Source organism: Argiope bruennichi, chromosome 1, assembly GCF_947563725.1.
Source record: "Argiope bruennichi chromosome 1, qqArgBrue1.1, whole genome shotgun sequence".
NCBI classification, from domain to species: domain Eukaryota; kingdom Metazoa; phylum Arthropoda; class Arachnida; order Araneae; family Araneidae; genus Argiope; species Argiope bruennichi.
Window position 1 is genome coordinate 29,265,098 of NC_079151.1, and position 17,353 is coordinate 29,282,450.

Consider the following 17,353-nt stretch of genomic DNA (forward strand, 5'->3'; position numbering starts at 1 on the left):
TCAGTAAATGCTCTTTTTTGCTTAAAAATAGGAAGTAAATGTAATTAATTTGAAATAAATTATGACTTATTATGGAAAGATCAAACCGTGGAATTCATAATTGCCTATCACTATGACGAGTGTTTTTTCTGAGAAAATTGAGCGGCTTTATCTTTTTATGAGAACTAACAGATTTGCCCACTTTCTCTGTAAGATCAATCGTCATCTTGTTAGTCTTATGACCTTTGATAAAGATAAAACTAGAAAAACAAGGTGAAATCTATTTACCTATTGATACATACGGAACCAAATTATTATCAAGCAAAAGTATAAAAACGTGCTTTTTAATTCCTAATAAAGGCGGTTGAGACTTATTAGAAGCATTATGCTCATTTTTTTCATGCTATTTCATCATTTTTTTTTTTTTTTTTTGCTGAAATGATAATTATTTATCATATTAATTTTCGATATTAATACATTATTTCATTATTTATTCAAAACTTGGAAAATATTCCAAATTATCTCTATTGTATTTCTCAAAGCTCGATAGGATTTTTTTTGAGAAATGTATCTATTTAACAGTACATGAAAATTAATAGTTTTTAATAGCTTTTTTACATTAATATAAGAAGTGTAAAAGTAAACAACAGATATATGAGATGAGTTCGTCCGTTTTTTTAAACAAAAATTAAATTAATGAACTGATTGTCAGGTGTATGAGTCTGTATTCACTAATTTTATGCATTTCTGATATAAGTAAACATCATTTTGAGCGACCTCATAAGATTCTATACTTTTATCATACACGGTATAAAAACTAAATTATGTAAAAAAATATTTACGTGGATCAATATAAAATGCCAAAAATTTTATTGCAAAGATAAAAATAAAAAAAATTATTCATAGCAGTGTAGAATGCAAAATTTTATCGAATATTTGTTCTACTTGAAGTTTTAGTATTTAATTAACAGAAAAAAGCTTAATAATCGTTATTGGAAAAAATTCATTAATTCATAAACATTAAAAAAAATTCTTTTTGAGATATTAGATTTTTAATTTTATGTAAAAGAAAAATATGAATTCGTCTGTTTTCATAATAATAATCCTAATATTTCATATATTATTTTTACAATAATTATTTATTTTACTTTTAATAATCTGAATTTTAATCATAATATTTTTACAATTACATAAATACAATGTTATATTTATGCTGTATTTTATTACAATTATTCCAAGATAAAGTGTAAAACTTATTTACGATAAAAAAACATAAGTGTACAGTTTAAAAAAATTAATTTATTTTATATCATACAGTGTTATTAAATGCAACTCTCTTTCTGATGAAAGTTAAACATTTTTGGACTTAAATCGTTTTATTATTCATATAATTAAAAAAAAAATTTATTAAATATCAAATCACATCTTTCTGTTTTTCAGTCTAAAGGTATGCAAGATAGTAATTTACAAAAACATTTTGCTATGAATAAATTGCATTCTTTTTTTCATTTTTCAGTTAATTTCAAAAGTTATTTAAACCTCTGAAATTATCTAATTTTCATCTAATCGTCTCAATATCTCTCTGCCAGAATGTTTTTGTTAATTAAGGGGCGTTTCTCTTGGGATCTTATGCAATTTTTTTCTTTCTTTTTTATATACAACTGTACACAAATATTTTCAGGAACTAATTCAAAAATAGAATAGATCATAAAAATGCACGTGTTTTGTTTCTGTTATATCGTTTTTGTTATGATTCCGATTCCGTGTCTTCGAGTCATTAATAAAGTTTATACCAAGATTTATGAAATAATTCATGAGCAGAATAACAGGGAATTTTGTGAAGTTAGAGTTTATCAATAACTTCAAAATCATTTATGTAATTTGAATCATTACGATTAAGATTACAATTAACGATTTTTTTTTATCTTTTCAGGTCCTTTGAAACCCGACAAAGCACCTGCACAATCATTCTCATTTCTTTATATATTTCTTATAGTTTGTACAATAGTTTTCATCTGTTTTTATTCACTTCCCTTAAATATCAGCAATAGTACTTTAAAACCTTTAAGTAATGAATTAATACCTACAACAATACAGAAATCAATTTCCCAACCTTTGAAAAACGATGAAAAATCCATTTTAAACGAACTTTTCGGTGAAATTCCTTCTACAGCATCGTCTGTCTTAAATACAGACATTTCTTCATCTGTTAGTTCAGACGCTACAGAAACAGAAATAAAAACCACTCCACTTACACAACAGAAAACCCAAGGTGTGGCAGCATCCGCAACGATGCATAAAGTTGAAGATTTTACCACGATTTTCAATTCTCTTTCAACAACAAATCTGGAAGTAACAAACGAAAGGAAAGACACAGACGATTCAACAAGACATAGCAATTTAAAGAATCAATATTTAGACACCACCAGAGAAACTCGTTACAGGTCTACAGGCAACAAAGCGGAGGAATCCACTGAAACTTCAACTTCTCGAGACGATTCTAATCTTGACTCGACAAACAATCCGGCCGAAAATAAAAAATTGCAAAGAAAAAATTATCCTAGCAGCCAGTCAGTAAATACCAGCACGGATTTCCAGCCAGAGAAAGAATTCTTAGTATTTTCAGATCATTGTAAGATCCCAAATATTGACCCATGCCATCCGAGCATTTTAAAATACATACAAGAATCTCCACCGCTGGAATGCAAGGTAAGAGCATTTTTCTTTTAAACGTTTTTTAAATTGTAAATGCCTGCTATTTTTGATATTGTATTAATAAAAGGGTAGATGTTTCGAATTAACTAGGATAGTTATATATTTTCACTGTTTGTTCCAAATTGAAAAAAAAATGCCAAATGTTAAAGGACCCAAAATCATCCGATTCTTAAATAAATATACCAAATTAAAAATATTAACTTGAAAGAGCAAAAAGAAATCAGAAAGTTAGATTTTTTTAAAATCAATTTTCCCAATTTTAGTACGCAAATAAAGAGTCTTAAAGCCTCTGATTTGCAGGGACAATCCTGATTTTTGATTTTGTCATGGTTGAAAAGTGTCTCGTTTTTCAATAAATTGTCTCGGGTTGTGCGTTCTTCTACTTAATATCGATTTCATGTAAAAGAATTATTTATATTATTTAATATTTTTTAAATATAAGATTATCTAGTATTCTCATTTAGTATTTAATACTGTAATAAGAATATAGCAATAAGACCAATATAAGTGAATCCAATGAAATCCAATAATGGATAATTTCAGTAATCCAATTTAGATAATTTCAGAGGTTTAAATAACTTTTGAAATTAACTGAAAAATGAAAAAAAGAATGCAATGAATCCAATTTGTAAAACAACAACAAAATATTTCATGCATGTTTATAAAAAATGAATAATAACTATTTCATTTATTTTCAATGTTATCTCATATTATTTCTTTATATATCTTTTGGATACTCCTAGCAAGCATTTCTAATAACTTGTAAAGGCTCAGGAATGTGCTTGGATGAACCGTAGAAAACAGATCCCTCTAATCATCATGTAAAATACTTTCACGTGCCATAGAACTGCATATACTTAAAGATGAAGCCAATTCTATCTTAAGATGCTCAGGTGCTGTCTAAAGATGAGTTCACACCCAGCGGTTGTAGCCGATTCTGCATCTAAGAAGCGACACGGTGTCTTATGTTGTTTAATGGCATATTATCTGGGCAAACTAGTATTAAACCATCACAGCCGAAGTATGCTCTAGTTTACCAGGGGAATAGCTCCCATTTTCCTGCCAATTCAATACTTGCTTTTACTGAATCGAGTGACAGTGGGTACACGAATTTTTTCTTCTTTTTATTTGTTTTGTAAGAAAGGCTAAATGGTGTCCCCCACACTAAATGATATTTTGCTAATTTAAATCATCAAATAGTTTCAATGAATTGCTTGAAGGCTAAACTAAATGTCCTAGCAAACTTATGCAATAAGGACATAATTTAAATTCAGCAAAATTAATATCACATACAGCAATTCATTTTGACGTTATTTCCTTTATTTGCATAAACTAGAATTACAATATTATATAAATTGATATACTTTGAATAATCAAAAACATCTGGCTGCCTTTATATTTGGTTTATTGAACAAATTAATCAATTGCTTACTAGAAATGAACATTACTAATATGAGAGAGAGTGATAGAACTTCTATGTAATAAACTGGAATGTTGAAGTCGATCTATGCCATAATTCTCCATATCATTTATAGAAATATGAAGTTTCTTTTTACATAAATAGTATATAATTCTTTCAAAAAGATTTCAAAAGTAGTGGATAGTCTTTCTCACAGAGCAGTAGTTAACACTACTGAAAAAGTTGGCCTAAATTCTTGATAGTAATTGACATGTCTGCAGGATAAACAAATCGCAGAAGCGTTTTAAATACCTGTCATTCTGATGAGTGGTACGAGATTCTCATCACATTAACGGAACACCATAAATTTGTCTGCGATGTCTATTCTCCAAGAGTGCCAGGATGTTGTTAATTAGTGTGTATTAAGTTACAGATTGATACATTTCCGCTGTTTGTACAAATAATAGGAACTAATTAATTTTCTTATAATATATATATATATATATATATATATATATATATATATATATATATATATATATATATATATATAATGCTTAACTTACTGCAATTTAAATTATGCATTTAATGCCAAAATATGTATTAAGACTATTTCTAACCTTTTTACACTCAGTATAATTATTTCATGATTTAAGTTTCAAAAATATCAATTTATAGAAAAAAATGTATCAACATTCAGCTGCTCTCAAAGAACAAATGGAACTCGGTTCTCTCTAATAACAATATCTTTTAACATCTTAAAGATATTCACTTGAAATTTTTAAATATAAGATACTCTGTACATATGGCTTTGAAACAATGATATAAAACATGCGATATAGCGCACATGCGTTGTTCAAAATTATTTAATTCAGTTACTCATATTTTTAAGAATAGCATTCGATTTCTAATATAAATCTTCGACGATAAATTTCCTATATATTGCCAATTTCATGCAATTTGGATGAAACTTTGCTTGTTATAAACAAAGGAATATATGAGAAAAATTTAGAATGAAAAACATTTTTATTTTCTTTATATATATGTGTGCTTTTTACAAAAAAGCGTGCATACATTATATATATATATATATATATATATATATATATATATATATATATATATATATATATATATATATATATATATATATATATATATATATATATATATATATATATATATATATATATATATATATATGTAATGTTATTTTGTTTGAAGCAGCAGGTTTAAAGACATAGTAGAGACATTTTATATTTTTAAATTAATTTTATATCCATTCCGGGAAAGCATAATTATTTACAAGCAGAGATGCGGACAAGGCACGTCCGCCACAGCGCGACACAAAAGCAGAAGTGAGAAAAAGGAACTAAACAAATGGTCACTAGTCTTATATAACATGTGATTTCCGGTCACGTGTCAATTGAAAACATGTGCTGACCTTGGACAAGGGCAACGGACGGATCATTTTCACTTGATACGTAGAATTGATTACGCAGTAATTTTTACACAGCTTCAGTTGAATTAATTAAACAGAAAGTGGAATTGTATCGGGAAATAAGAGAATGAAATTACTATGGGCTAAATTAAGATATAGCTTTAGAAATTAATTTGGTTAAATTAAGAGTTTAAAATATCATTACATATATATGTAGTATAATTTTGACAGATCATGGCCGAAAGAAAGAGAAATTTTGAAAACCTCGTTTTATTTTGCCACAGGAAGTATAATTTGTACAAAGGGACAAAAGGCAGAACACGTCTATTCGCACCAGAACACAAGAGAAAAAAAAGAGACAGAAATTTCAACTCTAGTGATTTTACTAAGAGATTCTGATCGGGATTTCTTTGACAGTGTCCACTTAGGAAAGGAAATCTTAGGTATCTTTAAAAGAATGCTATAGGTGTTAGGGATTTTTATTCCTTCACTCGGAGCCTGAGAACCAAAACGTCTGCAATTTTTTTAGATCGAGTGCTAGAAATAATTGAATAAAAAATAAAAATACGAGCAAGAAATAAGAGAAAATTTTAGAATGAAGTAAGTTGGGTTAATTTCAGATGAAAAATAGGAAACTTATTAATATTTAAAATTAAAAGATATTATTATACACATATAGTAAATAAAACCATTATCGATTTCCTGTGAAATGAAGTGTTTTGCATGCTTTCTAGAAAACTACCCGCTTTCTTAAGCTTCAGACTATAGCTCGCAGAGCATCTTAAATTCTGAAAACTAAAATAATACTCCAATCAATTTAGAATTCCATCGGCTCGTTTATTCTTTCAACATAACAGCGTATCTTACAAAATTGCCAGATTCCAGAAGGCTTACAATTGATCATCAGCTATTATACAAAATATAAAAAAAATAATATTAACAAAATATGTTTATCAAAGAAAAAATCGTTTGCTTTTACTTTTTAATAATATTTTAACAAAATAAAAATAGTAGCAGTTACAAAATGTCTGAAAAGGAATCGTCTGCTAAATGTCTCATATTTAGATTATGATAGTTACCGAACAAAGTGAGTCCGTATCATTATCTTTTTCCTCAATGTTTGGTTAATTCCTTAAATGCCGTCTTGATCAATATGCTACTGTAAAATGTGAGATCAAGAATATTTTTTTACTTGGTTCCTCCCCCCCCCCAAAAAAAAAAGTTCATTCAACCTTTCACGAGAAATACGAGAAAATGTGTAAATCCGGAAACTACTGAACGCTTTTGTTCCTATACTATATGTGCCTATCGCAAACGGTTTAGAGATTAGCTATTGAGATACATTTACTTAATGAATGAATTTTTTTAACATTCAAAGAAAACATTTGGTTTATTAAATGAATTTATTTTTCATTTTACAGCTTAACAGACAAAATAAGTATCAGAATATGTATTCAGAATCTAGCTCAAGGATCATGACATTCCACTATTTGATTTATTTCTTTCTGCTGCCTTTTTTAGCAAAATTTAACAACATTTTAAAATATAAATTTTTCTCTTTGTCTTCAATCTGGTTTTAAGTATTATTAGAGAAGAAATTCTTGCCAGGAAATAATTCTTTCATGTTCTGTTTTGTCAAGAAAGCTTAAAATAAAAAGTATTATTTACAAGTTTATATTCAAGAATATTAGGCTATTTTAAAAATGGACAACAATTTACATGAAGAAAAAAAATTATGTACGAAGAGGTGTAAAAGCGTAATAAAATCAGAAAAAAAAACCCCAACAAGTTCGTGATTATTTCGTCAGCTGAAAATTCACCATCTATTCGATTTTAAAAAACAATTATTAATAAATCATTTTTTAAAAATATACAAAGCTAGAAAGTAAAATTTGAAATTACAAAGATCAAGAATGCGTTAGATAGTTAATTAATATGAAAAATTATTTATTAATGTTAAGCAATTTCTTTTATTAATACATTGATTAGATGTGAAGAATTTTGAAATTCCTTTTTTCTTATATTTCAATGTGTTCTGTCGCATTTTCCAATCCATTATAAATGTTTCAAAGGAAAACATCTTTGAAATTATTTTTAAATCCATTATAACTCAGAACTAACTTTGAAATTTTCCAACTGCGCCCGTGTCTAAGTTTACTGGCACGAGGAGATCTCTTCTAATGAACCGAAACTATTTCTCCTTCTCTTTACAGCAATAAATACTTCAATTAAAACTCATTGACCCAGATATACAGCTTTCATCTCATTAATTCACATTGCTAAGTGAAATATGTGTTTTCCCATTTCATTTTGAAGTAAGAAAAAGGGCCCTGGCTACATTCCAAGGTTATTTCAGTGTATTAACTTCCAAATCGTGAATGATTGGTGAAACCACTTTACTGTGGGTATTACCCTTGCGCGCCATCGATATATATCTCAGTCAGGGTTGATATCAGAGGCGAAATGGAATACAGTTGTCGAGTGAAGATGGTTCTAGATTGTTTTGAAATGGCTGCTCTTAAATCTCTCCGAAACTTTCACGCATATTCTCTAATAAACATACTATCCTTTTTTTGCCAGTATGAAAATGTGTTACCCCATGAATGCTCATATTTTTATTTTCAGAGTCCTGTACATGAACGTTTTGTTCTGTGCAGTACAGTGAAAAAGACTGAGTATATATTTTTGAACGATATTTTTTCCACAAAATTAAAATTAAAATTTTGCACAGAAGTACAATTTTGATAACAAGATTAGATAGTAAATTTCATTTATCTAAATTATAGCATATTTAAAATATAGCATTTACATTAATGCTAAAGCACAGATAGACAGACTGATAATCTTTTGACAGGTGTGGTTAAGAATCAACACTTCGAATGTTAAAACAATAAACCAAATTTCATTTATCTATTTCGTTGCGTTTTCTACGTGTTTACATGTATGCGAAAGTACAGGTTGACAAGCTGCACTTTAGATATTAAATTAAAATTTATCCAAATTTTATCCGGTTAGCTGTTTTCTTTTTACGATCATCCTGTTCACTTTTTACGATCATCCTGTTCACTTTTTACGATTATCCTGTTCACTTTACTCATCATCCTGTTCACTTTTCAGGGCAGATAGACAGACAAACTTCCTGTTAATGCATTTCTGCCAAAATTTGATTTAAAAATTATACAAATTTGGAGTAAAGATTACATATCCAATTTCATACTTTAAAAAAGCATTTTGAGTGATCGTGCCTACGCCAGACATAACTAATTTCCGGATGCAAACTCAATATTTTTAATAGTTTAATAAAAAACTAAATTTCGTTTTTTTTTCAAGATTATAATATTTTCTATATACGAGCGACAAGATTTTTTTAATTTCAGTGCAAGAGTCTGGTTGAGGGCATATAGCATAATTTTCAAAATCGAAAATAAAAAATAAAAGAAAAATAAGAAACAGAAACATTAAAAAATGCAATTATTAAAAATATTTTCTGAGGAAAAAGCAGGAAGTGTGGAATTATTCAAATTAACAAAACCAACAGCAAAAAAAAATCAATTTTATATAGAGAGATTGATATTCATTGTATTATCTATTCTTTTTCATTTCTGTTCTGGAAAGAACAGAGTTCTCGTTAAGAGATTTACTTTTTTTATTATTAAAAGTAAACAATTCAGAATGAAAGAAAAATCATCCTGAATAAAAGAATGAAAGTTTCAGAATAAAAGAAAATATTAAATAGACTTTCTAAAAAATTTCTGTTCAGAAGAATTCTTAACACTTACTCTACCTAAAATATGGCGATCGTAATATGTTCGAAGCAGAGTAATCAGCCTGAAAGAAATGAAAATTTTTCTTCTAATTACAGATTCCAGAGACACTCTTGCCTCTTTAGCATCAAATACAATTATTTTTATGTAGAACAATTATATTATAAAAAAATTGTCAATTAATCAAGAAATTTTCCACATAAAGTTTTCAAGAAAATTAGCAGAGGTAATATCATCCTTTTGGAAAAAAGGGTTTTTTTTTTCAGTTTATTTTATACGCAACTTATTTTTATTTAGAAAAATTAAAAAATAAAACGATGCAAAAAATACAAATTATTGCGAAATATTAAAAATTTTAATCAAATCGTTTGCATAGTTTGTTGTGTGCTCGCACGTATACATACACGAGTGAAGCTTATCTAAATCAAGGTATCAGAATAATAATAATCGGATATAATAAGAAATCAATCAGATATTATATATACAGTGGCTCAAAAAATTGAGAGTACACCTTACGTTTACAAGATAAATCCGACTTTCAATATAAATAACACATAACCGGGAAGTGCAAACATGTTTTTATTTTTACACATAACAAATGGTTTAATTTAGAGTAAAAATAAAGAAAAATCAACGGAAAACTTCTAAATTGAAAAGTTTCAGAAGCATTTTAAATAAACATACGCAGAATTTTGCCTCAAAAAATTGAGAATACACCAATGAAATGTTTGCAATATCATGCATAGAAACAAAGTGTCACTATTAAATTGCATGTTTTTTTGCTCTTATAATGGCCTCTAAGCGTCATGGTACCGATTCGACCAATTTTTGGTGGTATCTGCAGATATTTTACCCCCATTCTTCTTGCAACACTTGTTCTAAATGGGTTTTGTTTCTAATTCTGTGTTTTCGAACCACTTTTTCGAGTATGGCCCACGAATATTAAATGTCATTGATGTCGGGGTACTGTGGTAGTGTGTGTAACTGCTGTTTACAATGAAAAAGACACCACATTTTGATACTACGAGCATTCTGTTTGGGATTCCTTCAGATTGCTGCGATGTATATCCAAGTAAACTATATCGTTTATAATGATATTTATAAAAATTAAATTTTACCTCAAATCATGACAGAATCATTATCATGTTTAACTGTAGGACGTAAATTATTTGAATACAAAGCAGTATTAGGGTTTCTCCATACAGTACAATGGTTGTCACTGCCAAAAATATTGAGTTTTCTTTCATTACTAAATATAACTTTCTACCAAAGGTTATTGGTCTTCAATTGATGAATTTTTACACTTCAAATTGAATTTCAAATGCATTTTCTGAATTTGCAAGCTGATGAACGGTTTCTCTCTAACAATGCTACTTTTATATCCAGCTTGTCTAATGGTATTTAGCACAGTTTCAGCACTTACACTTCTGCCTATGATTTGAAAAGTTTCTGCAACAACTTAGATGAACCATATGGTCTCAAAAATCTAAAGGAAAGTGTTAAAAATTTGGGTTTAGATGGATATTCCATTTTCCAGCAGGACAACGACCCCAAACAGAATGCATGTAACGTCAAAATATGGTGTCTTTTTCATTGTAAACAGCACTTACACACACCACCACAGTACCCCGACATCAATGACATTGAATATTCGTTGGCCATACTCGAAAAATTGATTCGAAAACACAAAATTAGAAACAAAACCCATTTAAAACAAGTGTTGCAAGAAGAATGGGGGTAAAATATCTGCAGATACCACCAAAAATTGGTCGAATCGGTACCATGACGCTTAGAGGCCATTATAAGAGCAAAAAAACATGCAATTTAATAGTGACACTTTGTTTCTATGCATGATATTGCAAACATTTCATTGGTGTATTCTCAATTTTTTGAGGCAAAATTCTGCGTATGTTTATTTAAAAAGCTTCTGAAACTTTTCAATGTCGAAGTTTTCCGTTGATTTTTCTTTGTTTTTACTTTAAATTAAACCATTTGTTATGTGTGAAAATAAAAACATGATTGCACTTCCCGGTAATGTGTTATTTATATTGAAACCCGGATTTATCAAGTAAAAGTAAGGTGTACTCTCAATTTTTTGAGCCACTGTATTTCTATTTATGCCAAGTTGTGTTTTTTAAGTTATTTTCAATAACCTTTTCAAGAATTTTTTTTTTTAATTCGCATTGATTTGGAAGTATTTAGATTCACGTCAGACTTAAAAAAATTATTTTTCTTAAAATTTACATTTTTTAATATCATGTAAATCAAACAAAACTCGAAATATTTTAATATGTTCCAAAATTATTTTTTTGTTTTCAGCAAGCGATTTCAATTCTTTAAAAATGAAATATATTGCATTTTTATTCTGGATTATTATTTATACAACATTATATTCTGGAAAAAAATAATGTTCATTAGAAAAATCGTTGGAAAAGATGAGAAATTTCTATAAAAATTTATTCAGATTTTTGAAGAAAATGAAGAAATTGAAAACTGTTCCATATAAGTTGCCTTATTTTTATTTTATATCACTCGTAATAGTTATAATTGAATAAATAAATATTTCTGAAATATGAATATTTTTCGAAATGGTTATAATCCAGATATCTATAATATCTTTACAATATTTCAGAATTCGTTTTGTTTTTGTTATTTACCTTCTTTATTTTATCAATTTTATGGCATTTTAAATCAATTTTCATTACATTAATTTCTCGTTAACGTTTGAATTTAAATTTATATGTGTCGAATAATATTAGCGGCCATTTTAATGTGATTGGCACGTAGTTCTTAAATATATAATTCAAGTTATCTCTATTGCTTCCGATAAGTTAAAAGTTATTCGAAATTGCTCCGAACAAGGAAAAGATTTTCTAAATCAATATTTGAGGAATCGGCATGAAATTGAATTCGTGGATTTCGAAAACAACTCTTTGTTCCAAATCGCAAACACACCAGCACAGTTTTCCCGCGTTTTTCTTGGAAAATTCCACATTATGTAATCATTACGCAACGGAATGTTACGCAATCCACACAAATGGACCGACCTCCTTAAAACAGAAAATCGATGGCACGCACTTGACAATGAACCGACGCTCGGGAGCCGTTTCCAAAAATGGGAAAATAAACGAATCATTCCATGTTCGAAAGGGAGATCGTCCTTTCGTTCCATGAGTTTGAAAAAGAACAGGGCCAGAGATGATCTGTGAATGGTCTGTGCACTCGCAGAAATCGATCCTGTGGTCCTGTTCCCCAACAGGCCTGTTGGCACAGTGCCGAGTGTTTTTCAGTCACGTAATCACTTATCATTTCCGGACATGTGCGCGGCCCCCCGAGACCAGAATAGCTCGAATCAGTTGTTAATATTGGAAGTATAGTTTGTTGAACTCCAACCTGGTGGATGTTTCATGTACTGGCTTATTCGACAAGATATTTTCTTATTTCATGTCATTGATAAATATTTTGCGTAGGTCTTTGAGTTTTTACTATTTTTAAAGAGAAACGCAGTTACCGATATTGTTTAAAAAAGTTAAGAAAATATATCGCAAATTATATGGCTAAGAGGCGTCTATTTAAAAAATTTTAAAAGCAGATTCTGCATCATTCGTGGGTAGTTGTCCTTTGAAGTATGGGGGGGAAATATGGCATTGGTTAATTTAACAAGACATTCCTGAAGTTAGATGGGATGTGATTTTTGATATTTTTAAGAAACTTTTTGAAGATAAAAATTACTGTCTTATTTATCTTTAAAAGTACCAAGAAAAAATTAACTAATCTAATCTGAGGTCCTGGATTAGCTGGAATATTTGTAATTTTTGATATCTTTAAAAAATAACCATTTTTTAAAGATAAAAGCTATTGATATCTGTAAAAATAATAAGAAAAATAAACTATTAATTTTATAAAAAGCAATTTTTGAAGCACATTTGGGTAACTGCTGGAGCTCAAGAAGATGTACCATCAAGCAGAAGCCGCCGAATAGCTGAGACGTTTGCAATTTTTAACTCTTTTTCATGGATATAAATTAAGTAGCGTGTTGTTAATCTTTTTTATTTACTTATAACTAACTCACATCAACAAAAGATTAACAAAATTTAATCTTAAAAAAAGATGATTTCTTAAATATTCGCATTTGCAATTTGATATAACGAAGAATAAGGTCATGCTGCTATGGTCCATTGAATAAATTAAGTACATGATTATATTCGGCATGATTTTTTTAATAAAAATATCTTATAAAATATTCATATTTTTGAATTTTTGTGTAAAATAAATGAAAAAAAAAACATCCACATAACAAAATTATATATATATAAAGCCAAAAATGATTTGAAAAAAAAAAGTAAGTTTTATTTTTGATTTTGCTAAAAAAAATTAAACTAAATAATTTATTCAGTAATTTCTCATACAATTTGCTCAAATACTTGCAGCTAGCTTAGGAAATGTATTACATACACTTAGAAACAAATCTTATTCCACTTTTGTTCCAATTTTGGAAATCAATTGATAAATAAATAAAATTTCATACCTTCAGATGCGGAATTAAAACATCATTTAAATCTTTTTAAATGCTTATTATGTGAGTTAGAAACTTCAGAAAATATTAAGAAATGATTATAAGAATTTAAAAAAAAAATGTACATTGAATGAACGAAAAGCAATGTTTTTCGTAAAAGGTCTTGGCCAAAATTTAGAATCTATGAAAACAACATTTAAAGAATTAAATTCAAATTACGAAAGTATATAAATCAATATAACTTACTAAAGAATGAAAGTGGAAACAAAATTCACACGATTTTATGAAGAATGTCCTATAGAGATTAAAATTATGGAGAAAAAATGTTTTCGATATTTTCTCCAAAAAAAGCATATTCACCTAACTTAATGAAAAGTAGAAAAATGATAGAGAAATCTATTTTCAGCTTTTATCATATTTTGCAATAAGCTATTTTAAGTCCTTGATGTTTTTATTTTATTTATTTAATATTTCTTGGATTTTGGCCAATGCCCATATCCACTCCATCCAGAGTTCTGGACTATGCTTAAAACTCCTGGAAACATGGAAGGCAACGAAATTCTTTGCCATTTTATGTTAGCGTATCCCTTATTCCTCACAGTGCAGAGTAACTGATCAATTAATTAATTAATTAATTACTATATAATTTATCAATAATTTTATTTTAATTTATTTGACTTAATTTTTTATTGTTTATGATTGGATCAAAATAATCTTTCTACATGAGGAATGAGAGCTTTACTTTTTTTGACAAGTTGGTCCTCCAAAATATTGATTTCCTTTCATTTCAATTAAAACTTGATTTTCTTGATATCCTCCATAAAGCATTTTTGGTATTATCAGATTGTGATATATATTAAGTCGTGTTGTTTTAAGGCTCACAGCTGTTCTTTTTATTATGTAGTTCATTATGTAGTTTATTATGTAGTTATGTAGTTCATGAATTTCATGTAATAATAAACAGGTGTCAAATCCCAAAATATCTTATGTCAATAAAAGCCTAATTGCCCAGGCGATCAATCATTTTATAGCACATTGCCATTTAAGATATTGGAAATTACTTTTCTCATTTCATATTAAAACTGCAAAGATAGCAAACAAATTATTATTCAACTTTTATTGATAGAAGAAAATCATGCAAATAAATATTTAACGAGACAATGAAAAGGATTTAAATTTCATTGCAACACTGAAATCATTGTTGAAAATTATGCCAAAAATACAAATTAGAAAGATCATTAAATATTTTTTAAATGATAATAATTCTAGAAATTTACAGGACAAGTAAACTGGCATTGTGGGAAAAAAAAACAATTTTTCGAATTTTAAATTGGAGTAAAAATTATTTTTGTGCAATAATATTTTTTTGTGAGTTATTACGAAAAATGCCGAAATATCATTTAATTAGTTTTTTTTAATAAAATTTGAGAAAATTATTCGAGTGGATTTATTTTCTCCAAATTTTGTAGCCCAAGGTCAAATAATTTGACTTGTAGAAAGACCGCAGACCCACATTCACTATTGTGGTTAATAGAGATTAACAGATACAACACTTCATAATTAGTATTTAATTTGTTTTTTTACTTTCTACCTTCAAAATTGTTAAAGACAGCAAAAATGCAAATAAAAAAATTTTGAAAGATAACTTTAGAAAAAATTAAACTGCATATTTCATTGAAAATGAAAACGCGGAACTTATTTCTTTTGCTTTCCCTATTCAAGCGTTTCATTTAACAATTCTTAACAATTTATTTTGACCCTGTTGAAAAAATAGTTCCAAAGAAGTAAAAGAGATTCCTTTCTTGAATAGTTTTAAAAACAAATTTTTGTGTTAAATTCCATTTCATTGACAAGTTAGCTTAGCAAGAACTCATTTATTGTTCTTATTAAATAACATTTTAAATATTCTAATAAGTGATATATCTTCAACTTTCAATTTTAACTGATACAGAGTTGTAGAGGTGGGATGGTTATTAGAGGATAACAGTTGTAGAAATGTATATATTTACGAACAAACGAAAACCTTGAAAAATGAATCAATTAATAACATGACAATAAAAAATGTATCTGAGCCAAAGGAAGGGAAAATGTTATAGATGAGTCAGTCGGCTATTACAGGAGAAAAATGAGAAAGATACTACACACGCATACAATATAATCTTATTATTGTCTTTCCAATTTTATAATAACGAGATTCCCATTTGTAGGATTTATTGCAGCATCCTCCTTTCCCTTTTTCAACTTCAAAGTGAGACATTAATTTTTACTTTTTCATATATGAAGTATAGAGAGAGTACTGTAATCCTTAAAAAATTCGATAAGGAAAATTTGATGAATGTCCACGTTCAGATCTCCCTGAGTTCAAAAAACACATTTTGGAATTATGTCTGTCTGCTTGTGACAAAGAAACTCAAAAACGTTTTGAGCTATACGGATGAAATTTGGTATACTGTTTTTGCACCAAATATGTAGATTTTCATCAAATTTTGTGCAAAATCCATTTAGGGGCTAAGGACAAGAGCTAGATAGATAAAATTTGGTGCACAGATTTAAAGTTTATAATATGAATACTTATCAAAATTTGAGCAAAATCTGACAAGGGGTTGACCATCTGTCGGTCTGTATTTTCAGAAACATGTCAACACGATAACTCGAAAATGCAATGATTTAAATGTATGAAAATTGTATGTGATTTTGTGACTACAAGTGTAGCTCTACTGTCGCATTTTTATTTCAATCAAACGCATCTAAAATAAAAATTCGATTTTTGGATATTATTAACCTCATGCCAGAGATTAATAGCCAAAAACACGCCAGAGATCGCACGATAGATTCAATAAATACAGTAAATTTACATCTAACTTTTCTATTTGAAATTATTGTATGCCAGTGCTATGCAAGACATTCTATAATATAAATATTTTATTAGAGAATATACGAGAAAGTTTCTAGGAGACTAATACCACTAATTATTTACAGCACTGCCTTTTGAAATTCCACTCGCTGTTCGTTCTTTCTCGATTGTTTTGTGAAAATGCATTAGGGGTGGGTTTTGCCGTATCAGGCTGATACTGATATTCGATTGTGGCCCATACTTTCGTCTGATATATCTGCGTGATACAGGTGGTAACGGACTCTTTTCTCATCAGAATGATGCAAGATATTCTATATGTATTGGTTCACCCGTTTGCCTTCAAATCGGAATTTTCCTTCTTCGGAAGAAGTATTAATGGCAATGCGCTTTCGGCCTTGGTTTTGACTATGATTGACGCGTGAGTCAGAAGAGAAAAGGGGAACTTTGCTAATATAGGTAATAAAACTAGAGACAGAGAGTCTTGAGTAGGACGGGTTCCATCATAAAAGTAAAGAGCTGTAAAGGGTTATTTTAGTTTAGTTATATTAACGTCCCGTTTTAAAGCAACACTAGGGCTATTTTGGGACACACCTCGTAAGTTTGAACCACGGTCAGATGACGAGGACGACACCTGAGCTGGCAACCCCTCGCCAAACTTCCACACCACACCAGCGGGAGGACGTTT

The 17,353-nt window shown here is 28.7% G+C and overlaps 2 protein-coding genes across 3 annotated transcripts in view; one reads left to right on the plus strand and one right to left on the minus strand.

Annotated features, from left to right (window-relative positions):
• The window catches only part of LOC129980553 (trafficking kinesin-binding protein 1-like), a 120,702-nt gene that overhangs the window by 78,330 nt on the left and 25,019 nt on the right, over positions 1-17,353 (minus strand). The gene's annotated exons all lie outside the window — the stretch shown is intronic.
• Positions 1-17,353, plus strand: part of LOC129980578 (uncharacterized) — a 105,002-nt gene that overhangs the window by 32,655 nt on the left and 54,994 nt on the right. For both annotated transcript variants that reach the window (XM_056090964.1, XM_056090956.1), the window contains exon 2: positions 1,913-2,688. In XM_056090964.1, coding sequence (XP_055946939.1) covers positions 1,913-2,688 — 776 coding nt within the window. The remainder of the gene's footprint in view (positions 1-1,912; positions 2,689-17,353) is intronic.